Source organism: Sinohyriopsis cumingii, chromosome 2 (genome assembly GCF_028554795.1).
Source record: "Sinohyriopsis cumingii isolate HCF-2022 chromosome 2, ASM2855479v2, whole genome shotgun sequence".
NCBI classification, from domain to species: Eukaryota; Metazoa; Mollusca; class Bivalvia; order Unionida; family Unionidae; genus Sinohyriopsis; species Sinohyriopsis cumingii.
Window position 1 is genome coordinate 51,970,129 of NC_142962.1, and position 25,947 is coordinate 51,996,075.

The 25,947-nt window shown below is 36.2% G+C and overlaps 1 protein-coding gene and 1 long non-coding RNA gene across 5 annotated transcripts in view; one reads left to right on the plus strand and one right to left on the minus strand.

The window, feature by feature from the left end:
- Window positions 1-25,947, plus strand: part of LOC149804849 (spectrin beta chain, non-erythrocytic 5-like) — a 338,094-nt gene that overhangs the window by 26,718 nt on the left and 285,429 nt on the right. For 3 of the 4 annotated variants that reach the window (XR_016416849.1, XM_089945259.1, XM_089945279.1), the window contains exon 2: window positions 24,318-24,471. Coding sequence is in view for 3 of the 4 variants with exons in the window: in XM_089945259.1 (XP_089801385.1) it covers window positions 24,355-24,471 (117 nt within the window). In the remaining variant the exon portion in view is untranslated. The remainder of the gene's footprint in view (window positions 1-24,317; window positions 24,472-25,947) is intronic. The other variant, XM_089945268.1, reaches the window with a different exon arrangement.
- Window positions 6-2,902, minus strand: LOC149804850 (uncharacterized). Its single transcript, XR_016414632.1, has 2 exons — window positions 1,986-2,902; window positions 6-140 (listed from the first exon to the last, which is right to left on the minus strand). It is a non-coding gene; the product is annotated as an uncharacterized LOC149804850 (long non-coding RNA).

Consider the following 25,947-nt stretch of genomic DNA (forward strand, 5'->3'; position numbering starts at 1 on the left):
CGATGGAATAGTTATTACTTTATTTACAACAAGCAATACAGCCATAACATTACAAAATAAATCATTACTTGACTGTTATGCACGACTTCCATGATCTTTGCATCCCGCATCACCGTTAGTGCATAGGTATGACTTGTCACCTGAAATAAATGCATTATCAAATGTAAAATATCTACTTTCCTGACATCTACAGTCTCTCTTTTCTTAAAATAGAAGCATCAGGTATTAAGCAATTCTATATTATGTATATTATTTTCCAAATAATAGTTTTGTAAGGAACTTTAGTTAATGACATTTTAATACTAAAACCCTATGATTGTACTTTGCAATGAAATATAAGTGATGTATAATGCGACCGTCAATTTCATGCATTCAGGAATTAAATGCCTCCCCCCATTTTTTTTTTTTTTTTTTAGGATAGCTTCACAGAATACATCTCCATCTACCAGGAGTTCAGACATGTATTTTTGCCGCGCTTTACATGTTTTGTTTGTAGTGAATTGCTTCCTGTATCACAAGAATGATCGCTGAATGCTGTAGATTTTTTTCTCGACAGCAAACTAGGATCTTCATTCCCACCAATGAAACTTAAACGAGTCAACACCTGGCATTAATGTACCGTGTATATATATATATATATATATATATATATATATATATATATATATATATATATATATATAAGCATTAATTATCGTCATTAAACTAAAAGAAGGAATGAAGAAACATCACAGAGCATATGTGCCCCCCAAAAACTAATTATGAATAAATATGTTATTTAGTAAGCAGTATTATATGCATATATGAGTTAACTATAAGGAAATAAGGTGGGATATAAAATGTGGGAATTGGTTATCACATGTACGGTACCTTGAGACCACATCTGAACTGTTAATTTAAATTAACACCGATTTTAGGCATTGTCACAGGGGCTGGTATCGTTGCTTAAAATTGACCTGTCATACATGTACTATATAATAACTACAAGGGAGGATACTTCTCTCCTTCCTCGCGCGACCCATTTAAGGAAAATGATTTGTCATTCCTTAAAGGTATGATATTAAGTCAAACTTTTGGTAGGGATACACAGTAGAATGCCTGAGCTAAACATCGGTACCAAATTTATTACGCTACGCGAAATGTGGCTTGAAATAACTGTTTATTCTTAAATGGGTCGCGCGAGAAAGGACAGAAGCTTCCTCCCTTGTAGTTATTATTATTGTACATGTATGACAGGTCAATTTTAAGCAACGATACGAGCCCCTGTGGGCATTGTTAGTTATAACAAAAAAGGTCATTGTTTATTTGTCAATCAGTTGCTAGTGCTTTCACTCCCTGTAGAACAGGCGGTTTCTTTAAAGTATGTTGAAGAGGCTTGAGTCTAACCTTTAGCTATTGTGCAGTTTGGGCATTGCTGACATGAATATGAAAAGGGGGCATGTTGGGAAGAGGGCAATAATGCACTCCACAGGGAGAAACGGCGTGTCTTTTGAGAATTTCATATGTATTGAACCCAAAAAAAGAAGTGAATATTTAGTGAAAACGATGCTTAAATTTGCCGCAAAAAGAACTGCATGTTTTCGGATTCAATCTCCCAACGTGGGTTTTGAAAAGGTTTATTTTTTGCATGACACGCTGGAATAAACTGATCGGTATTAACTAAATTTATCTAACGACCATTTGAATTGTTTAGAAATCTTTCTGTACATTTAAAACTTCAACACAGATGGTGCATTTTTCGTTGGAACGTATTCAGATTTCTTGGAATTATTGGAATTGAAAAGACTTTTTAGGAAATAGGAATTCATTCACCATGCTGTAAGTTAATTTAATTTTTTTCACTCCTGTATTTTGAGAAAAAAATTATTTTTCAATTATGCAAAACTTGTTTGTTTTGATATTTCTTGTTGCGTAATTTAAGTCGTAACACGGGATTGATGGCAAAAGTAAAAGATCAATGAGCAAAATTAGCATATATTACTTACCCGGCCTGACACACTCCTTCAAAATATCACAACCAGTTGTAAGTGAATTGACGAGTTGTGCCTTGATACATATATCACAGAACATCTGCTTTAACTTTGTATCATATCTCAGCCACAGACGCCCAAGTTTCGAGCTGGTCGAGAAATTTTCCAGAACGTTTGACCCGTTCATCATGATGTGGTGAAGCATTACTACCATCACTACAAGTAGATGATGTTGGATTGTCAGATATAACATCAGGTTCAGTGACTGTGTTGTCTGATGAATTTGCACTAAATCCAAATGCTGTTAATTTTGTTAATATACCCTTAGGGTGAGATGATAAACACGCAACGTCTAACTTACGTGTACCCATGATAAATTTGCACTATTGGTAATATGAAATTCTGATTGAGATTTTTTCATTTGCTTTGTATTTATACACAGCAATCGGTACTTCGAAGGTAATCAGTTTTCTCTACGTTTCAGCAATACTGTTTTATTGGAACATTTTGAAAAACAACAGAAGGATTAGCCCTCGTTCATTTAATTGTAGCTGGTTCTGTTCGCGTGTTCAGAGGTCGGTCGATTGTAGGTATAGTCCGGTAGCATGACTGAGCCGTGTATCTATATCACAGCATACATTACTCAGGCCAGATGTCAACATAAGCTGATTATGATGTAACAATGCACTGTAAAAGGTGGGTTTGTCAATACGACCAAAGGATTTGTTTATGTAACAGAATCCAGTGCATTGTGTATCCAAGTCTGTGGCTTCCTGTCGTGGTCCCTTTGAATGTCTTCACTCCAAGTCCATGATTGCATGTACAAATTAAACAGCCAAAAAGGCTGTCGCAAAAAAGCGCAAGATGGTATATTTTGTCGTAAATAAGGATTTTGTTTTTTCTCTCGCAATTTGCGACATTGGCAAAGCCCAGGACGATCCCGGCATATTTATAGTTTGAATGACTGATGTGATTATTTATAATGATGATCTCCATGGGATAGTTGGTATATAAAATTACACTTTGGAAAGAAGCTGTAACCATGGATTTGATTACATGCACTCAATACTTAAGAAATTTTTTGATCTCTGCAATTCTTTGAATTTTATTCTGATCGGTATGAACTAATTTTATTTAACGACTATTTGAATTCTTTGGATATGGACATACAATACTGAAGTAGTGTCCCCATGATGCACATGCTAGAACAGTGGTTCCCAAAGTGTGTGTGTGTGTGTATATAGGGGAAGCACTAATGCTGAATAATGCTTTTTACGGGGTAAGGCATGAGACGCTGAGGATAACCAATCGAGCAGTGGCTACAAAAGTTTGAGAACCACCGTGCTAGAAGAAAAGGGGTTTTGGATTAGGCTGGGAACTCTCCACTTTCTACGTATTATTCTTTATCCCCACACCTAATACAACACATGTGGCATCCAATTTTGAGACTGATTTTAACTACTAAATTAGGTCACTAATAATACACCAAACATGCATGATGCGTAGAAAATCGTGATGATCTCTGTGTATTTTATCAGCCACTTCCTTCCCACACATACATATTAGGATTCAGACATGTATAATCCAGCTTACAAGTGGCTATTCTTGGTTCATAGACCAGCTGAAGAGTTAAGGGGTGTCCAATTTCTGTCATCTCTGACTGTTATCACTTCTCCTAATCTACATGGAGTAACACCCTGAAACTTGGTGACTATCCATCCCATGATCTTGCTGGACCAAAATGAAAATGGTGTTCAGTGACATCCAGTATAACCAGACATCTTTAAAATCTTGTTGCTGTTACTTTTCCTGAATGGATGGTCTATATGATATCTAGTTGGTCCTGAATGAATATGGTGCTAATCTTCGATCCAAAATGGCTGTCATGGCAGCTGCATGTCTTTAAAATCTCGTTATCGCTATTCCTCCAGAACAGAGAGTCATATCGGGGGTTTTGCACTAGAAAACTTCTTATCATGTTGGGTTAGTCGTAAGTGAAAATAGTCTTGTCTGTGTAGTCATCTAATGTGACTTTTAAAAGCAGCCTTCATGAAAATGTTATCAATCCTTCTTTAGATGGTCATATAGAAATGGGGTTTTCGTGAAAAGACTTCTTATGATGTGTAGTTGTTTGTAAATGAATATAGTGCAAATTTAACATCAATGTGGTTACCATGGCAATCATCTTGAACACATTGTTATCCATAATCCTTCTGAAAGGAACGTCAGCTTAGGATGAAGTTTTCACCAGAACACTTCTTATGATATATAGTTTGTCCTAAATGAAAATGGTGCCACTCATATAAAATATGGCTACAAATGGTCATCTTGAAAATCTTGTTATCATTTCTCTTCTTAAATGGCTGGTCATGTTGACATTGTGTTTTCCTATAAAAACATTGTAGGAACCCCACCCAGATGGCCAGGGGCCCTGAGTGGCTGAGTGGTCTAAAGCGCTCACCGTTACGGATCACTGCCATCTCACCTCTGTCTGCATGGGTTCGAGTCTCAGGCCCAGCCAATGTGGGTATGTGAAAAAGCTTGCCGGTAGCTTCTCGTGGACTGGTAATTCTTTCCAGGGTTTTCCCGGGTTCTTCCTCCACCATTAATACTGGCCGCCATGTATAGTATCTTGTGCTGAAAAATGGCGTTAAACCTTACAACAACAACAACAACAACAACAACCAGATGGCCAAGTGGTCAGATGTGCTCATTTTAGCAGATCACTGAATGATCATACCTTTTTCATGTGGGCTTGAGTCTCGGCTTGGCTATGTGCAAAATCTTGCCAGTGGCTTCCCATGGGTTAGTGGTTTCTCCCGGGTTCTTTGTGCACCAAATATACTAGCCGCATGTATGGTAAAAAGGGCATTAAACGCTGAAAGCCACAAAAAATGAAACCAAATTAAAGACTGAAAACTGTCTAGTAGATCATAAATGAAACTGGACTGATCTTGATAAAATAGCTACTGCTACTCCTAAAAGGAAAGTTATATTGACATGGATTTTTCACCAGAATTCTGATGTGGTCTAGTTTGTCCTGAAGGAAAATGAGACCGATCTGACCTCTGATATGTTTGTCATGGTGGCTATTTCACGTCTTTTTATAGCAGCTTGTCTTTGATCCAGGAGATTTATATTGAAATGTGGCTTTCACCTAACGACTTCTCGTGATGTCTAATTGGTTCTGACGAAATTGGTGCTCATCTGACATCCAGTATGTTATAGCTACTCTTCTTTAAATGAAAGTCAGATCAACATGGGGCTTCAGCTGAAATCTTATGGTGTCTAGTGGGTCCTAAATGAAAACGATGCAGATCTGACTGCCATTGTGACAGCCATTGTCACTGTCATTGTGGCAGCCATTGTGACCATCTTGAAAATCTTGTTATTGCTCTGGAATATGAAACACGATTCAACATAGAAAACAGAAGAAAATGTCTTATTTTGAATTCCTGGAAATTCATTTTGGAATGTAGACTATCAGTGCATTGACGGGACTCTTCTTTATGGAAGTTTTGACCTTAATGGTGGGTCTTTGTGTTTTGAGGGCATTATTTTGGGTATTAAGTCGAACTTAATCACACAGGTGCGTGTCTTTGATTAAATGTACATGCACGTTTTTGTTCTCCTTATAAACAACAATTCATTTCAAGCTGGTACATACTGTCAACATATGTATACCGCAAAAGGTGATTAATCAATTATCAATATAAACTTGTGTAGTTTTCATTCAAAAATATAGAAATTTATTTACATTAATTTATTTATAAATGTAATATGGACAAATGAAACATTTCATGTGTGACAATGAGAGGAAACTCGCATGTGTTCTACTAAGAACTGTTTGGAGCACTATTCAACAAAAGTTTTTTTCTTCTCAGAATCAAATCCGTTGCGTGAAAACTAGGGATTGGATGATACTTATCCCTTTCATTATCTACTGTAATCTGTACATCGAAGTGGCTTCTTAAGGTTGTGATGTTTTACATGTGTTGATTTACAATTGGCACAGAAGATACTGGGACATCATGTTTGTAGGGGTTATCTCTTATTCTAATGTTTACTTTGCAGAGAATGAATCTGCAGTGCACTTGAAACATGCCTCCAAATTTATCATCTCATATTGGGTTGCGTTACTTTTACAGCTTTCACGTTCAGATCTTGTATCAATATTTCCCACAACTGCATCATCATCATTTAAATTATAGACGTTTTCGCCTACACAGGCATGTACGTCTGGTTAATGTCCATAAGCGGACAATTTAATTAATCCTGGGGGAAGAAATTAGAGCCTCATCCCCCAGGCATTACTGTGCATAAAAGACACTATTTAATTGAGCCGTCAGGTCTTGGGTCAGTATGACTGGCTTCATAGACCCTAGCGACCTGAATGTGAGGTTATACTCGAGTAAGGATAGACCCAGCACACACTCGAGTTAAAGTAGCAATTCAGTCTGCATTAGTTGCGCTAGGTGTCAACCAATCAGTATGTGACGCCAGTAGCGTTTTGTCCCCATTATGACGTCACATCGGGACACCTAGGTTTTTATTCCCATGTGGAGGGTTAATTAACTGTTCATGAAGAGAGGGAAAAGTGCCTCTCCCTTCATGTATTTACTAGTTTTCATGTGTTGTAATGACTGTACAGAAGTAGATGTACCAGTATCAGGGGCGTATTAACCATTAAGCAGACTAAGCACACGCTTAGGGCACCAGGGCCAAAGGCGGCACCACAAAGTTGAGCTTGGCTTAGTTTGTACGGTATATTGTGTTATCATATGAATACATTTTTGTACTGCTGCAACCTGCATTGTATATCTGGTCAGACAGGTCAACAACTAAAATGGACTGGGTCAGCGTGGAAAGGAGGGGGGCTCCAAGATTTGTCAGTGCTTAGGGCACCAGTGAGCCTTAATCCGCCCATGGATGGTTATTAGAAAGGTGGTACTGTTAGTTGCGGTATGTAGCTATAATGTATAATCATAGTGTGTACGTGATACATGTGTTGACCGAAATTATGCAAAGAATCATGTGATCTTCTGATGTAACATGCTTACAAGAGATGGTGCATCTTTCATAATTAATGTATTATACCGATTATGCTCTCATTGTATTACTGTTAAAGAATGGACATTTATTTTAATTACCATGATATGAGATTTTTGCACATTCTGCAAATTTTTCAGTATGATATTTAAAAAATTAGTGAAAACCCAAAATTCACATTTCTTACATGACATTTTAGAAATTAGTGAATCACCAAATTGTGAATCCTTGAATAAAGGAGGGGTTGGTTTTCATGTGCCATGTTACAAGTAGTTTGTGGTGATACAGAATGCGAAGATGTCTGTTTCCTCTGGCGAGTCACTGTAGCTTCATTGGTAGAGCATCAAACTCATAATCAAGCGGTCACAGGTTCGATACCCACCAAGTTCAGCCTGGGTTGGCTGCCTTGGTGTATCATTGGGAAGAGCATGTAGCTCCCATTTTCTCTGCATGATATAGCTAAGGTGTTAAAAGCACCATTAAATGAAATAAAACGAGGCAAAAACTTAGTTTCCTCTGAAATTTCCCACTCATTCGTAGTTTTGAACAGTTAAGTCGGGTTAACTGGCCAGATATCTGACAGAAGTTGGGAGAGGTTAGCCTAGAAACTTGGGGATATGTTCAAGTAGGTGATGCTGAAGCATGTATGAGATTGTCAGAAAATGATTTATGGATTTATTGTACAGTATTACATTTATTGCTATTAGGCTGATATTTTTTTTTTTACAGAGGTTTACAATTATCGGATATTTTTTTAATAAACAACCCTTTTTACCATTGTATTTACACTATGTGGAATTAATCAAATAAATATTTTCTACCCTAATTTTAAGTGGTTTTGGTGCCTGAAAGTGACTAGTAATTAGTCATTGAATGTGCAAACAGTAAGTTTTAGTAAGAAATAATTAGTGACATACTTTTTTCATAGCTTGTACAAGTATGCCTGAACGTTACCATTATTGTCATCATTCAGCAAGGGACCTGAACTCTTTCATCACATGTTAAAATGTATTCAACTCAATAAAAACAACGCAGCCTGCAGCAGAGGAAAGATACAAAGGAAACGTACAGCAGCTTGGGTAAAAAATGGTGTAGAAGAAAGTCTTGAGAAGGCTGACTAAAATTGAAATATAAGAGCAATAGAATTTACTTCAAAAAGACAAATTTGACATTTCCTGACCACGCCCAAACTGGCATTTGCCCATGCGAATCATAGTCCTTACACTCTGAGGCTTACCCAAGATGCTTAAACTTTGGGATGGAGGTTAATTCTGAAGGCTAAACATTAATTTTTATGCACGAAACATTTTTATAAATCTAGCACTAGGTGAAAAAAATCAGTACCAAGAAACTAGCATCATGCATTTGCACATTGATGGTGGCTGGGGTGTTGGTCTGAAACAGGATGTCACTAGGGCTAGACGACATGTGCCCAGCAGTGTACTAACAGGTGAGTGGAGGTGGGGGCAGATGGGGTAGTTGCCCTGGGCACCAGAGGTCTTGGGGTGCCATAACCGCTTTGGGCCTTCATTGTTGCCCCAGGCATCATTTACCCTTAGTACGCTACTGTATGTTCCACCATGCAGGGTGCTGAGACTGGGGAGGGGGAGGGGAGTGCCAAATGTAAAGCTTGGGTGGGTGTGCCACAGTTAAGTGGAGGGTGGGGGTACTGAATACAAGGTTCACACAGGCCATCATTTATCCTAGCTATGGCCAGCCCTGGCCTGAAAGCAAGGCAATTAATTAAGGCAATTTACATCATTCAGTGTCTAACCAATTTATCTGAAGGTTGGTGATATACAAAGTTGGTTTTTTTTATAGGATCAGGTTGCATTAATTTATACAGTAGTTTTTCTGTGGCTGTATTTTAATGAACAGTAGATTGTACAAACATCTTTTTGACCACGCCCAAAAATCCATTAATTTTGTGTCTGTACTTGCTCTTGCTAAAAATAAATTTGAATAATACTCATCACCTGGCTGATGCCATTTTGAGCAAAGGGTTGTGAAAGGAAAAGTGAACTAGGTTCCCTGCTTGGTTGTTTGTAATATGAAAACCATAATTCCTGGTGTTATGAATAGATCATAGTCAGACTGACATGTGTTTTACAGTCAATTCATTGATTTTGTCGTGTCCTTGTACCAGTTCCAGACAGTGGTTTTTAACTCTCAAAATAACAAAGCATGCCCAGGCCAATAGTTAAAAATACCCAGTGCGGTATTCCTTCAGTTTTAAAGATATAATTGTTGAGCATTAGGGTAATTTTGCCCAGTGACTTGAGTATATTTGTAGTATTTTAAAGATGAATAACTGGAGATAGAAAAGGGTTCAGTTAGACTAATTAAGTCAGTACTGGTTAATTGCATTAATTAGATTAAATATGACAGTACTGATTGATTGTACTAATTAGATCAAATATGACAGTACCGATTGATTGTATTAATTAGATTAAATATGACAGTAATGATTGATTGTGTTAATTAGATTTTAAATATGACTACTGATTGTGCTAATTAGATTAAATATGACAGTAATGCTTGTGTGTTAATTAGATTAAATATGACAGAACCGATTGATTATGTTAATTAGATTAAATCTGATAGTACTGATTGATTGTGTTAATTAGATTAAATATGACTACTGATTGATTGTGTCAGTTAGATTAAATATGACAGTACTGATTGATCTTGTTAATTAGATTAAATATTACACTTCTGACTGATTATGTTAATTAGATTAAATATGACAGTACCGATTGATTGTGTTAATTAAATAAAATCTGACAGTACCGATTGATTGTGTTAGATTAAATATGGCAGTACCGATTGATTGTGTTAATTAGATTAAATATGTCAGTACCGATTGATTGTGTTAATTAGGTTAAATATGACAGTACCGATTGATTGTGTTAATTAGATTAAATGACAGTACCGATTGATTGTGTTAATTAGATTAAATATGACAGTACCAACTGATTGTGTTAATTAGATTAAATATGACAGTACCAACTGATTGTGTTAATTAGATTAAAAATGACAGTACCGATTGATTGTGTTAATTAGATTAAATATGACAGTACCAACTGATTGTGTTAATTAGAGTAAAAATGACAGTACCGATTGATTGTGTTAAGCCCTTGGTCTAGATTACCAGTCATAGCCTTAAGGGTTAAAAGTTTATTTATTGCCTTACGTGTGAAATTGCCAAGACCTTGATATCACTTGTTGGGTGGCAATAGCAGTATAGACATCATCAACAATGTCACGTTTTCCACAGTTGCTGCATGTAACTTAAACCTTGATTTAATATTACTAACTTCAGATCGGAAACGGCGACATGAACTGGATTAAAAAAAGCTGGTAACAACGTTCCTACTCCATTTATTCACACTGTTACCAAAAACAATTCATTTTTAAAAATTCTTTTATTAATCAACAGTAGATATAGAAGGGGGTTAATTAGAAAGGAGTCGCTAAAAAAACATGCACCCCTCCCCCCTTTTGCAGAGAAATAGTTCACAGTTCAGTGAAAATCGAGAAAGTTTTTCAGTTTAAGCAGAAAATGAAGCATCTATTCGCAGTATCAGACTTCCATACATATTAAATTTGGATCCACCTTTAACTTAACCCTTCTTTGTATTGGATCTGGGTTCCAAACCCAGAATCACAGATTTGCACAGTGAGTGCATAACCACTGTACTATCCTGGCCTTTTAATATTAGGAGTTGCACTCGTAAATATGGTCACTGAACGTCCCTTTAGATCTACTTTTTGTGTGTGTATGATGTTGACCACAGATTGAAGATTGGATTCCATTGTGGAAATAAGTGACTGATTTGCTGAGAATTATTTTTAATACTTCCCATCAGATGCATTTTTGAGAATCCAACTGGATTGCAAATTTTCAGCACTATGATCTCTTTTGTGCTAGTGTTCTAAAGTTAATGAATTTACCATACAATTGTGAGTGTTTGTGTTGTTTGGTTTTTAACATTGCTTTAACAATTTTAGTCATATCGCTATGATGTCAGCAGTGTGGCAGTTTATAGTGACATCTAGCACTGAAGCATCCTGCCACATTGCTGCTAGTACCATTTTTATAAGTCTTTGGTTTGTCTTGGCTGGGGATTGAACCCATAAACATCTTACATCCAAGGCGGACACTCTAACCACTTTGGCAGTTGTGAGTCTAGTCTATCTTCCTCAGCAAATACCAGCCTACAGTACCTTAGGGTCTGAGTGTACTACTTATATCCATGCCACATGTGTGTTTGACAGAAGGTGCAGCACTGCATGACAAATTGACGTTTGGACAAACAAAGTGAAATAGTGTTGTACAGAAATTGTATGACCTATACTTCTACTCCAAAAACTTGTTAATAAGGGAAAGGATAGCTAATCTTTGGGATACCTGCTAATGTACTCGTCGACCCTGGCTGGCATATATCAGTCAGCTAGGGCATAACAGAGACTCCTCTTGAACACTAACCATTTTGATCACCAACTAGGTGTGAATGATGACATAATCAGCAGGCAGAAACAACTTGCCCAAGCCAGTATGGCAGAGAATCCTTTTAGTACAGTTTGTACTAGCTTTCAAGCCAGTCCCATAGCAAAAGTACAGAGACCCTGAACTACTATTTGCATAAGGCCAAACAAAAAATATAAGTGTTTCCAGTCTGCCAATCATCACTGTTTTCTATTGTGGATCTTTAAGCACCATTTTTTCACATGGTAGAAATGTTTTCATAATTACATTAAATATACATATCCAATTTTAAAAACCAAAAAGAGAAAAAAAAAAAAACCCCAACCTTTCTACCCTAATTTTAAAACCTGTGTAATGGGAAACACACATATTTTTTTCTTGGCCTAATGTGCTGACAGATCAGGTTCTATGTTGTTTGTTCAACTGATTACTCCTAATAAAGTGCATGGACCCAGATCGGTTTGTATTTGTGCATCTTGATTTATAAGCACATAAATATGGTATATGACAATATGTAAAAAAAATCAGGTTTATGACATTTTTTATTCATTAAATTTTCACAAGATATTTTTGTTGATCCTCAGTTTAACAATGGGAAAATTTGTTTGTCAGTGGAGTCTGCACGTGCAGTTTACTTCACGTTCACTATCAGTGTCATGTACAAGAGCTGATTTCTGTAGAGTCATAAACTTAAGTGGATTATTTACTCACACTAAGTATGCAATGTTGGAGGTGCTTGTTAAACTTCTGTCATTAGGAGCACCCTGTTTAAAAAGAATTACACTATTATAGTAAACACATCTACACTACCTATTCAAACAGATAGCCATGTGTGCAGATTTAATGAAACAAGTTTGGTGTCATATATCTGACCTGGCAACAAGCCAGGCAAATAATTTTTTTGATTATACTTAATTATCTTAATTGATACAGGGTCACTGCATACAGAGCAAACATTGAACTGATAGTGTCCTCAACTGTTACATATCTTAGCAGATTTGAATTTTGAAAACTCCATAGTGTTAATTTTAGGAACATGGAACTCTCAGCATGAGATTTATTTGCAGATAAATGTATTCAGACTGTAAACATCCAATACAGACAATACTCTTGTAATCTGACTGTAGGTCATATATCCTAGGCAGATCATGGTCATTTGGATGGGGGTGGGGATGGGTAGGGGTTGGTGGTCCTGAATTCTCAAATAAAGTACTATATGTGGGTGAAAAATGGGGAATTGGAGATGGCAGATCACAAAAGTTGCTGTAGTCTAATAAATCTTTTCATCAATTAAGGTAAAATAATGTAATGTTTATATTTTATATTGACTGCTCCATTGTAAGTGGTTGGAGTGACAGATGCAGGAGGTCATGGGTTCAAACCAAAGGCTTTATGAAAATGGTACTAGCAGCTGCCTCACTTGGCGATCAGCATTAAGAGGTTAGTGTTGGGACTGGTCAGCCTGATGTCGGGATAATGTGACTGGGTGGGACATCATGCTACATGTCTGCGGCATGATGCCCCAGTGCTAGACATCACTATAAACTGCAACACCACAGACATCATAGCGATATGACTGATTTTTTTTTTAAAGCTATGTTAAAAATCACACAGACACAAATGCAAGATACATTGGGTCATTATGGACAGCTATTATTTTTATATCACAAGACTGAGTGATCATGGAATCAAGTAAAGGGGACTTTTTGAATGTAATATCCATTTTTATTCCCATGATGCCTTACATCTGACCATCCTTCAGACTGTAACTGTTTCCTGCAAGACCCACTGGAGACTTGACTGGATGAAAATTCATGAAACTTGGTGCATGTGTTAGCCATTTGAGAACCAACAAGAGGAGTATACTGTTTTGTTATAGTAGAATTTCTGGGCAAATTTCCAGGGTTCAGGATGGTAGGGTCGCAGGTCAAATATACAAAACTTGCAGTTATACTGATATTTAAAAAATATTTATTGATCAGACTTTAAACGTAGCTCAAGGACACCTAATGCATGAAATGGATTTGGGTTGATAATAATACTAATAATAGTACTGTTTTATTTATACATGGTGACTCAATAATTAAGGACTATTCTCCCTTGAGGCCCTCTTAACTCTTTAACCCCTGGAGGTTTTTGTCATTTTTGCCTGAAGCACATTTTGGGAACTATTTCTCAATACATCCTAATACATCGACTTCCATGATATTTCCCATTAACCTAATGCCTAGTTGTGTTAGAAACAGTTTATCATTGGCTATTTTGCTCGTGCATGAGCAGAAGGGTCAGAGTTGGAGTTCTTTTTCTTTTTTTGTTGCTTAACAAACCCATCATTTTTGTATCGAGACCATTCTTTATTCCAAATGTAAGGTTCACCTGTCTGTGTGCAGTTGAGACCGGTCTGCCTTAGATCTGAGGTCAAAAAGTCTAAAATCTGGACACAAAATTGGATTCCAACCACGGGCAAATTTTGGGTGGAAAAAAATTGGGTCAAAAAAATTAGGTTTTTCCCTCTGTATTTTGTAGTGCAACTAGAACATCCAGATTATTTGGCGACATTGTAGAGCTACATCTGTCTATCTTTTTATAATACCACCCACTTTAGTGTATCATACATGACCGTGACGCTACAGAGCTTGGCAGCAGGCTACTAACTCCTGACACGTAAGCGTGGCGCCAGGGGTCAATGAGTTTTAAGGAGAGTATAACAATGCACATTATATGAAGATAGCAATAATTACTGTTTATTATAACATGTTTAGTATTAAAATACTAAATTCTATTATCTATTAGAAACACTTACATGCTCATGATATCTGTTCTTAAATACTGTAATATTTTCAGCAGATTTTACATGTAGTGGAAGCTTGTTCCACAGAACTGCACCAGAGTATTGGAAGCTCTTTTTAAATCGCTATGTTTTGGTACGAGAAGGTTTCCAAGTGATATTGATCTCAACTGGTATTGTGTTGAAAAAAGCCTGAATAAGTCCTGAAGATACTCTGGTACCGTTCCATGTAGACATTTATATAAAGGAACTGCCTTGAGAAAAGCTATCCTTTCATATATTGTGAACCATTTGAGTTCTGTGAACAATGCTTTTGTGGGATGATCAATAGATGCATCTAAAATTATGTGTGCTGCTAATTTCCGAAGTTTATAAATCCTGTCAAGCTCAGATTTAGCAATTTCCCCATACATTTAAACAATAATCCATTGTTGGAAGAATATATGACTTGTAGTATAGATTGCAAGTTTCCATAGGTAAATATTTCTTGATTCTGCTGATTAGGACAATTTTGGATGACATTGTTTTACAAAGCTTATCAATATAAATTACTGTCTACAGACACACCTACATGCTTTTCACGTTTGATATTTTCTAACAGATGATTATTTATTGCAAGAGATAGTTCTGGGTTCCCTGACTTATGTAACTTTTGTGATGTCCCCAAAATCATACATTTTGTTTTACCTTCATTAATTAGGTCTGAGTTTAATCTCATTTTGGAGAACTTCAGTATCAGAACTAGATGTATACAAGGTTGCATCATCTGCAAACAAATCTGTATTTGTGGATTCATTATTTCATGGTAGATCATTGATATAGATCGGGAAGAGGACAGAACCCAAAACTGAGCCTTAGGGGACCCCTAAATGAATAGTTTGAGTTTGAGAGCTAATATTTGCCAGTGCTTATTTGTTGAGACCTTTGGTTTAGGTATGATCTAAACCAGTTTAAAGAAGGGTTGTCGAACCTGTAACAGTTCAACTTTTGCAGCAGAATTTCATGATCAACAAGATCAAAGGCTTTCTTGAAGTCAAGGAAAACAATCCCAGTCATATGTCCATTATCCATTTCCTTCAGCCAAAGATCAATTAATTTGGTAAGTTCTGTTTGGCACGAGTGGTACTTTCTAAATCCTGATTGCGCTTTATGAAATAGAGAGTATGTTTCAAAAAATTTATAGACCTGAGTGGCTACATGCTTTTCAAATAATTTTGACAACACAGGTAGAATTTGATAATGGTCTGTAATTCCCTGGATCCTCCTTTTCTCCTTTCTTAAAGATGGGTGTAACCTTTGCACATTTCAGTGTTTCTGGAAAATTACCACTCATTATACTTAAGTTTATGATATGCGTTAATGACTTGGTTATTACTGGTGCAACAATTTTAAGAATTCAGGGGATTTATTAATATTCACCTTAATTAGCATATCAAAAACATCAGCTTCACTAACAGTAGCTACTGAAAAATAATTATCATCAGGAATTTATCTCTTATGAATAATAGAAGAGCATCAAGTTCAGTTGGGATGTTTGTCTAATTCTGAATACTGTTACTGGAGATGCTTATGAAGAAATTGTTGAACATTTCCAGTGTCTTGTACAGATGTTGCTATATCGTCATTTTGCTTAAGTCTAGGGGAAAACAACTGTTCTTGGGTGGGTTCAGCTCTTGTAGATGCTTCCACAATGTTTTGGTACTCTTACTTTCATCAATAGCCTGTTTATAATAGTTCTCGTTTGCCTTATCTATCAGGTGCTTAGCTTTATTCCTCCACTTTCTATAGCTTTTCATGTCTATTTTTCTTGTGGAAATTATCTCTTAGGTGCCTAGCCTCATTGATCTCAGGGTTAATCCACTTGGGTGTAGTTTGGTGTTTTAACCTTTTTGTTTTAATTGGGGCATGCTTGTCTAAGGCTGCATTGAACATCTGATACCATTTGTCCAAGGCAGTGTTGACATCAGCAGATTGATTGGAAGGGTTTGCAAACTAAATCATTTAAGAACATTTCCTCATCAAACTGTTGGAATCCCTGTATTGTATTTTAATGTGTTGGCCATTTTTAGATGATTTCGGAACATGTCTAGTTATACAGACTGGGTAGTGGTCACTCAGTGTGTATACTGGCACATTAATTTCGCTTATTAGACATGATCAATGATAGTAGCACTTTTATCTGTTACTCTAGTTGGGGTGTTAATTAATTAAGTAAAGTTGTAAGCTTCAAAGTTACTTGTCCATGGTGGAGTTTTCATGTGGTCAAATTATGTTAAAGTCACCAAATATGATAGTTTTTAAATCTTCCTTTTGTAATGCTTTTTGAATTTGCACCTCAAATCTATCAATTCAGTCAGCTGTGGAACTTAAGGTGGCCTGTAAACTGAACATAAGAGCATTGGCTTTGATTGGGCAAGGGTTACTTCAATCCAGATACTCTCTACCCCAATAATCTCTAGATCAACACCTCTTGTAACTAATAGAACTGTCTACATAGAGAAGAACACCCCCACCTGCCATGGATTCTTTATCTTTTGTTTCAAAGTTGAAGCCCTGTATTTGGAGAGCCAAATCATCAGTATCATCGGAAAGAAAGGTTTCACATAGACCTAGATTGTTGACTGATCTATTTTTGCTGTAATATTAATTCAATCTCATTCAGTTTAGGGATGATGTGTTGAATATTTAGGTTGATTACTTGCAGACCTCTTTTGAGGAGGCCAAACATAGGATCATGGATTGATTTTCAGACATGGCAGTATGCAATATATTGCTTTTAGACATGACGTATTTCTTTTCATCACCTTGATTATTTACATAAACACATGAAGAAGATACCAGACAAGATCCATTTTTTGTTGTACCATGACCACATGTAGTGGATACATGAGAATGTTCAATATGAGACTGATTTACATACCTACAAGAAGACATTGATATATTAAACACTTGAGGAGTCTCAGAGGGAGAAGTAACTTGAACAGTATCACATAGTTGTTTACAGTTTGTACACAAATCAGATAGTGCCTGAAAAATAAGCACATATTATAATGCATTTTTTTGCTGGATATGTGTTGCAGAGGCCTGTACATCATTGCCTTCTTCCTATTGGTATGTGCACAAGTTTTGCTTATGTCTGAGTTTGTTATAAAGATGGCAACGAATCTGTTTTCCATGCAGACTGTGCACTCCACAATAGAAGCAGTTTTCTGACTCATGCCCAACCTCTTTTATAAATCTTATGTACTGGTCTATATTCCTAAGGAGCAAGACAGTACCTCTGTTGGACAAGTGGATTCAGTCTCATTGGTATAATTGTTGGTTCACTTGATTATCTTCGAAGAAGCTTCTGTATTGGGGAACAAAGAGTATTTGTTAATTTTCACACAATGTACGTAGAGTATCATTTAGTGAAGTCACAAGTACATCCCTTCTCGACAGTTGACCTGAGATGATTATTTTACACTCAGTGTTTTTGGACCTGATATCATACAACAAGCTTTCATAGTCCTCCTCAATGCCCTTTAAAGATTGGCCATTACTGTAATTATTTCCACCAATGAAAAGAATTACAGTATGATATGGTGACATATCCATTTCAAATATTTGTTTTCTGTATTAGTATTAATAGTTGCACCTCACCGCTTCGGTGGCCTAGTGGTTAGAGCATCCGCCTTGGATGCGGGAGGTCGTGGGTTCGATCCCCAGCCGAGTCATACCAAAGACTTACAAAAATGGTACTAACAGCTGCCTCGCTTGGTGCTCAGCATTGAGGGGTTAGTGTTAGGACTGGTCGGCCCGGTGTCAGGATAATGTGACTGGGTGGGATATCATGCTAAATGTCTGTGGCATGATGCCCCAGTGCTAGACATCACTATAAACTGCCACATTGCAGACATCGTAGCGATATGACTGAAAAATTGTTAAAGCTACGTTAAAAATCCAAAATACAAAATACAAATACAGTTGCACCTCTGTGGGTTTTTACATAGTTTTATATAATCCTCTTGTTAATACTCATTGGATTATTGATGATCCTATGAGACGAGATCCATCTTTAACTATGCTGCTGATTTTGATAAGTGGGGGATTCAGATACATTGCTTGGACTTCTTGATTTCCGTGACTAGACTGACTGTGTGGGGGATTGACAGATGCATTGCTTGGACTTTTTGATTTCCATGACTAGACTGATTGAGAGTTTCATGACTGCTGTATTTAGTTAGGACTGTAGGCTCAAGGGGTGGGGAACTATTGCATAATAAAATATTAATTTGCAATAGAAATATCTCTGTCAGGCATGTATCTGATTGTGCAGGTTTTACTGTATTATATTTTACCAAAAATATTTGCTACATTTTTTTTGGGAAAATGGAATTAATACTGAAATATGGAATGTGCAATTAATTAACTATCAGTGCCTTGTATACTCAGTGTAAGTTGATTTCAACTGCAGAATGTGACATCAGATCTGGGTCTATGCATACTTTTATTAGTAATCAATATAGAACAGAAAAATATAGATTCTGATCTACAGGTAAATTATGTGTTGGCAGATCATGGTCTATATATGTTGTTTGCAGGTGCACTTGACTTATAAGGAAATATAGGGTAGGTGTATTTAAAAGAGAACCTATACATTAAGGTTATTCAACCATCCAAGTGACCACTGAAGCTTTCCTAAATGTAAATACAGCCGGCTGGTGTTTATTTCAGTATAGTTTTACTTACCGAATCACCTAGAAATTGGTTGTTGGTAATATTATTTATAGCATGTACATTTTATAAGTCCTTGGCATATTGTCATAAATATGCCAAAGAAGTCTGAGACTTGTAAAAATATTATGTTTTGGTGTTGGGCATAATAATATCCCGGTAATTCTGGCCAGGTAACACCACTGTATTTTCCTGTATTAAGTACAGGTAATATAGTGTGGCAAGTCTCCACCTGTACTGGTAGCATGCAGGGCAGTAAAATTCTGGAAGAGGTGAAAATTGGAAAGTAAAGTTTTATTTGTGGCTATTTTGGTGTCTGTGACCAATGGAAGATGGCTTTTTTTGTGAGAGTTGGTTGACTTCTGCTTGACCTCCTGTCATCTTTTTCTGTGATAGTAATAATAATAATAATATCTTTGGCTTTATGGGGTTTAATGCCATTTTTAGCACATGATTGGTTTTACATGGCAGCCAGTATATTTGGTGTATGTGTGTGTGTGTGTTGGGGGGAGGGGATAACCGCCACCCAACGGGAAGCTACTGGCAGGCTTTCTCACCTACACACATTGGTCATTTAGTTGAAACTTGCAGACACAGGTGATATGTGTGAGTCTTCTGTAAAAGTTCATGAGCGCCTTAGACCAGAGAGTCCCTTAGACCAGAGAGTCCCTTAGAAGAAGTAGATGATGAAGCAGCTGTTTTGCTCAAGAAACAAATCTTCCATGAGACCTGTTACAATGACATATGTACATGATGTAAACATTTATGCATGGACAAAAAAGCTATTAAGCTAAATCTACTGCCACTATAAAATATACAAGGAATTACAGAGGAGTACATTAAACTGCATTCATAATTAATCAACCAGTGTAAGGCATTCCAGATGAGGAGTACATGTAAGGATATTGTTTTTAAAAAGAGTCTTATAGTACTGAAATACACTGAATCATAAAAGAGTGTGTGTGTGTGATTTGGATTTTTAATGTAGCTTTAACAATTTTTCAGTCATATCGCTACGATGTCTACAGTGTGGCAGTTTATAGTGATGTATAGCACTGGAACATCATGCTGCAGACATGTAGTATGATGTTGCACCCAGTAACATTATCCTGACACCAGGCTGACCAGTCCTAACACTAACCTCTTAATGATGAGTGCCACAACCTCCTGCTTCTGAGGTGGATGCTCTAACCACTAGGCCACAGAAGCTGTCAAATCATAAAAGAAGTCAGACTGTTATGGATACTGGTACTGTTGATGTTTCAAAACATGTGAAGAATAAGAGGGTTGTAATGCGATGCTATAGATACAGTATATACTTGCTTTTAAGTCAAGTCAAATGGCAATCGACAAAGATCCTGATCTACTATAGCATAAGGTGCATGCAGATCAGAGTCTATGCTGTTCTTCGTTTTACAGATTACTCCTAACAAACTGCACAGACCCAGATCTGCCAGCACATTATGCAATGGCAGGTCTGGGTCTGTGCAGTTTACTGTTGGACTCATCTTATAAGCAAGTATTTTGGTGAAACTGTTGTCCCAATGATCACACTGATCAAGAGATGGGTGACATTGTTGACTTACAAATGATCCATTCTGTAGATGCCAACTAAAATTACTTTGATCAGCTGACCATGCGTAGTATGGAAGAGATTCAATGGTATGGCTCCAGTAAAAACAAACCTCTTCTTGCTTAGGTCTGAGTTTGGTTAGGTAAATATAAATAGTTTTTGTTTGGTGGATCTAAGTTCATACATAATTTCTGTGGGCTCCAGGTGGCTGAGTCATCTAATGTGCTCACCATTGATGATCACTGCCATCTCACCTCTGTGTGGATTCAAGTCTTGGACTTGGCTTATGTGGGTATGTGAGAAAGCTTGTTAGTTGCTTAATGAGGTTTTCCTAGGTTCTTCCTCCAACAGTATACTGGCCACCATAATGGCCAAGTGTATGCTAAAATAATGGTGTAAAACCAACAACAAAAACATAATTTTCCACAAAGTTGCACAGTAATCAAGATCCAGCCTTTGTAAGGAATTTTAGACTAGTAATCCCTTTTAAAGTTGACCTTTTGAGGGAAGCAACTTAAGGATTTTAAATTTTTTTGTTGCAGTTGTTTCTACATCGGGATCAAGAATAACTCTAGCTGTTATAATAAATTGTATATATTGATTCTGTGCATCACTAATTACTCCAAAATTGAACATCACTATTCTACATCTGGAATGATGTATGCCTTGCAGAATATCTCCTCTTGATAGATAAGACTTTATCCTGTTCAGTCTGAATGACCGCATCATCTTGCATTTTCCAGCTCGAGTTATTGTGAATCATGAACCAGACAGTTTTTATTTTATTTTTGGATTGTTCTGCATCTATTCATTTTAGTATTACATATATTCTTTTTAGCATTACATATATTCATTTTATTATTATGTATATTCATTTTATTATTACATCTATTCATTTTAGTATTACATATATTCATTTTAATATTACATATATTCATTTAGTATTACATCTATTCATTTTAGTATTACATCTATTCATTTTAGTGTTACATATATTCATTTTTGTATTACATACTGTATATTCATTTTAGTATTACATATATTCATTTAGTATTACATCTATTCATTTTAGTATTACATCTGTTCATTTTTGTATTACATCTATTCATAATTCTACAAGCCCTTTTTTCATTTAGGGCTAAGCTCTGGGCCAGCTTATTTGCTGTTATATAATATTGTGTCATCTAGGAATGTTAGTTGTGGATAGCTTATTGTGATATGGTAAGTAACTGATATACAGCAGAAAGAGTAATGGCCAAAGCACTGATCATTGAGGGCCACCTGGTTTATGTTATATATATATATATATATATATATATATATATATATATATATGACAGTTTTTTTAAAATAGAAACTTGTTATTGTCTACATGGTTCAAGATATGATTAAACCAAATTAAACTTTTATGGTAACCACATAATCTTGGCAATCTCTACACATACAGAACAGTGTAATGGGATGCCATTATGCCAATTTATAGGCGACTTTCCTGTTACAGTTGGATATGACACTTAAAAGTTTCATCTTTTCAGGTTCAATTTAGACCCAGATATTGTCCTTTCTGCATTTAGTTTTAGATCTCCACATCAGTCCCTTCAAGGAACTCTTGTTCATGCATGTGACCTAAGCAAAAGGAGGTTCAGCTGTAATTTCTCAACTTCAGTTCTCTTTGCTAGTTCGTGAGTTTTTCACGTGTTTTTTCTGCTTCTGGTTACGCACACAGCTGCCATCCATAATGTGAACAAAATTGATCTTCCCAGCAAAGTGTTTTAAAAAACTTGTTGGGTGGTAGCCACATAAAATAGACTAAGTAAACTGACTTACAGGTCTGATACTGTGACCACAAAAAAGTGGTCTTTTTGATATTGAAAGCTGAAATGTCATAGAACTTTCTTTATGGTACATGTATTTATATTTGCTGGTTTTGGTGCACAATAAATTACCTTTTTATATCTTTTGAATACAGTCTCATTCAAGTTATCTACCATGAACTATTTTTATTTTACCTGTTTGATTTATGAAATATTTTTACTCTGTCAAAAATACATCAGCAGGTATTAATGTCTGAGTCATAATATATACTGACAGCTGGTGAATTTATGGGTGATATACATTAATGTAATTCTTCATAAGTTAACTAGATATATAGACATTAGTAGCAGTTGAATGGCCCTTAGGAGGAAAGAGTTAACCTCCTAAGAACCATGAGTAAATATTTTGTCAATAACATTGAATATAATTTTTCTGTTACACGACCAGAGTTTGAAATTTTTAATGACTGACAACACAAACCCAGCATTTTTTAAGGCAGATTAGTAACTTTGTAAGGTGTTTTGCTGTTTGTTTCGGTACTTTCTTGTCCAAAGTCTATCAATTTTAAAAGTTAATCTAAAAAAACAATTTGTGGCACATCTTTATTTTACAAACAATAACCTTGTACAAATCACTGTTTTAAAATGTTTCACTTTTTATTGTTTCCAGAACTTGAATATTTTCTTAAGGTTTTCAATTTAATTTGGCTATTTAAGATGTGACAAACAATCCTTAAGATATTTTTATCCAGGTGCCCTTTAATGTTGTGGAAACCACAGAATGGTGAAGATTTGTTGGCTAACACAGATTGAACAGTGTCTGGGCACCTACCTTCACCTTCACCATGGTTGTTTTACATTTGTCTGGCCCACACATTTCATATTATGATATTCTCTGACGGCTTTACACATTCTAGATTTATATCCAAATGTCAGTTAGTCAGTTGTGGAAAACAGGAATCCATAAAGCTTGACACATCCCAGAAATTGTCATATATAAAACTGGTACTGGTACCAGAGGAATCCAACTTTCAACTGTAACCTGCATAGACCCATATCTGCCATACCTTAAAGTACTGGCAGATCTGGGTCTATGCAGTTTGTTAGAATCAATCAGTAGAACAAACAAAATAGACACTGACCTACTGGTATATTATGCAATGGCAGATCATGGTACATGTTGTTTGCAGTTGGATTGGCCTTGTACACAAATATATATTAAAAGGTATACTACTGGGCATCTCTACTGCTGATGAACAGTATGCTCTGTGTTGTTGTTGTGGGGTTTAACGGCATTTTTCAGCACACGATAGGCTATACATGGCGGCCAGTATTAATGGTGGAGGAAGAACCCGGAAAACCCCAGAAAGAACCACCAACCCACGAGAAGCTACTGGCAAGCTTTCTCACATGCCCACATTGGCTGAATCTTAGACTCGAACTGCCACAGACAGAGGTGAGATGGCAGTGATCCGTAACGAAGAGCGCTTTAGGCCACTTGGCCACTCGGGGCCCCCGTATGCTCTATGTAATGCTCTATGTAATGTCTTACCTCATTCACTGAGGTTAAAACACAACTGTATTTTTAACCTATGCTCAACATTTTTGAGAACCACCATTCAGCTGCATATAACACAGGTTGGCAATTTCATATCAGATCAATTAAGAATGTGATAACAATATTCTTCCAAGATAAACCCATGATTGATAAATTAGCCTTCTCTCCCCCTTACCCTGATTTAAAGCCCTTCCTTCAGTTTAACAAAATGTATAAGGTTATCGAGGGCTTATTGGGAATTACGAAGCTGCTCACTGTTTATACAATTATTACTATGAAGACTAATTACACTGAGTGACTGGATCAAACATGATCCTGACTTTGTTAACAACATTACTCATATTTTGTTCTTTCTTTCAGCAGATTGATTTCAAATGAGTGCAGACTGTAAATTGTAATGTCCCTTTCGGAAACACATAATTTTGAGAAGGGCCGCATCAAGGCCCTTCAGGATGAAAGAGTTTACATTCAGAAGAAGACCTTCACAAAATGGGCAAATGCCTTCCTGGAAAAGGTGAGTTTCTCGTCTCAAAAATATTTAATGTTAAGAACGAAAGCTTTGAGGTATTCTTTATATGGCTATGAGGTATCCTTAATATTGCTGTGAGGTATCCTTAATATTGCTGCGAGGTATCTTTAATATTGTTGTGAGGTATCATTAATATTGTTGTGAGGTATCCTTAATATAGCTGTGACTCAAAAGATTGCTTTGAGGGATTTTGCTAATATTGTTATTAGATATCCTTAATATTGCCATGAGGTATCCTTAATATTGCTGCAAGGTATCCTTAATATTGCTGCGAGGTATCCATAATGTTGTTGTGAGGTATCATTAATATTGTTGTGAGGTATCCTTAATATAGCTGTGACTCCGAAGATTGCTATGAGGGATTTTGCTAATATTGCTATTAGATATCCTTAATAATGCCATGAGGTATCCTTAATATTGCTATGAGATATCCCTAATATTGCTATGAGGCTTCCTTACTATTGCTTCTAGATATCATTAATATTGCTGTTAGGTATCCTTAATATTGCCGTCAGGTATAAATATTGCTGTGAGACATCTCTAATATTGCTATGAGGCTTCCTTAATATTGCTTCTAGATATCATTAATATTGCTATTAGGTATCCTTAATATTGCTGTCAGGTATAACTATTGCTCTGAGATACCCGGAAAACCTAATATTGCTATGAGGTTTCATTAATATTGCTTCTAGATATCATTAATATTGCTATTAGGTATCCTTAATATTGCCATCAGGTATAAGTATTGCTGTGAGATATCCCTAATATTGCTATGAGGTTTGCTTAATATTTATTTGAGGTATCATTAATATTGTTATTAGGTATCCTTAATATTGCTGTGAGGTATAAATATTGCTTTGAGGTATCCCTAACATTGCTGTGAGGTATCTTTAAGATTGCTATCAGGTATCCCTAATATTGTTATTAGATATCCTTAAGATTGCTATGAGGTATCCCTGATATTGTTATTATATATCCTTAAGATTGCTATGAGATCTCACTAATATTGCAATGAGGCATCCTTAATGTTGCTTTGAGGTATTATTAATATTACTATTATATATCATTGATATTGCTGTGAGGTATAAATATTGCTGTGAGGTATCCCTAATATTGCTTTGAGGCTTCTTTAATATTGCTGTCCTTGATCATATTAGTCCTTTGCTGTGATGTATCCGTTAATATTGCTTTGAGATGTCATTAATATTACTGTTAGGTGTCCTTAATATTGCTGTGAGGTATCCATAATATAGGTATCCCTGATATTGCCATTACTTTAATCCAACACAGATTTGATGGCAAGCTGTTTAATATCATGGATAAGTCTAGTTATATTTAAACATGGGATTTGGATTGCACATGCATGTGACACTCAGCAGTGAGGTCAGCTTAGGACAGATCAGGAGATTCACAAAATTTGGTTTGGAGTTTTGACTTCCAGAGGAGTTTCACTTACCTGTT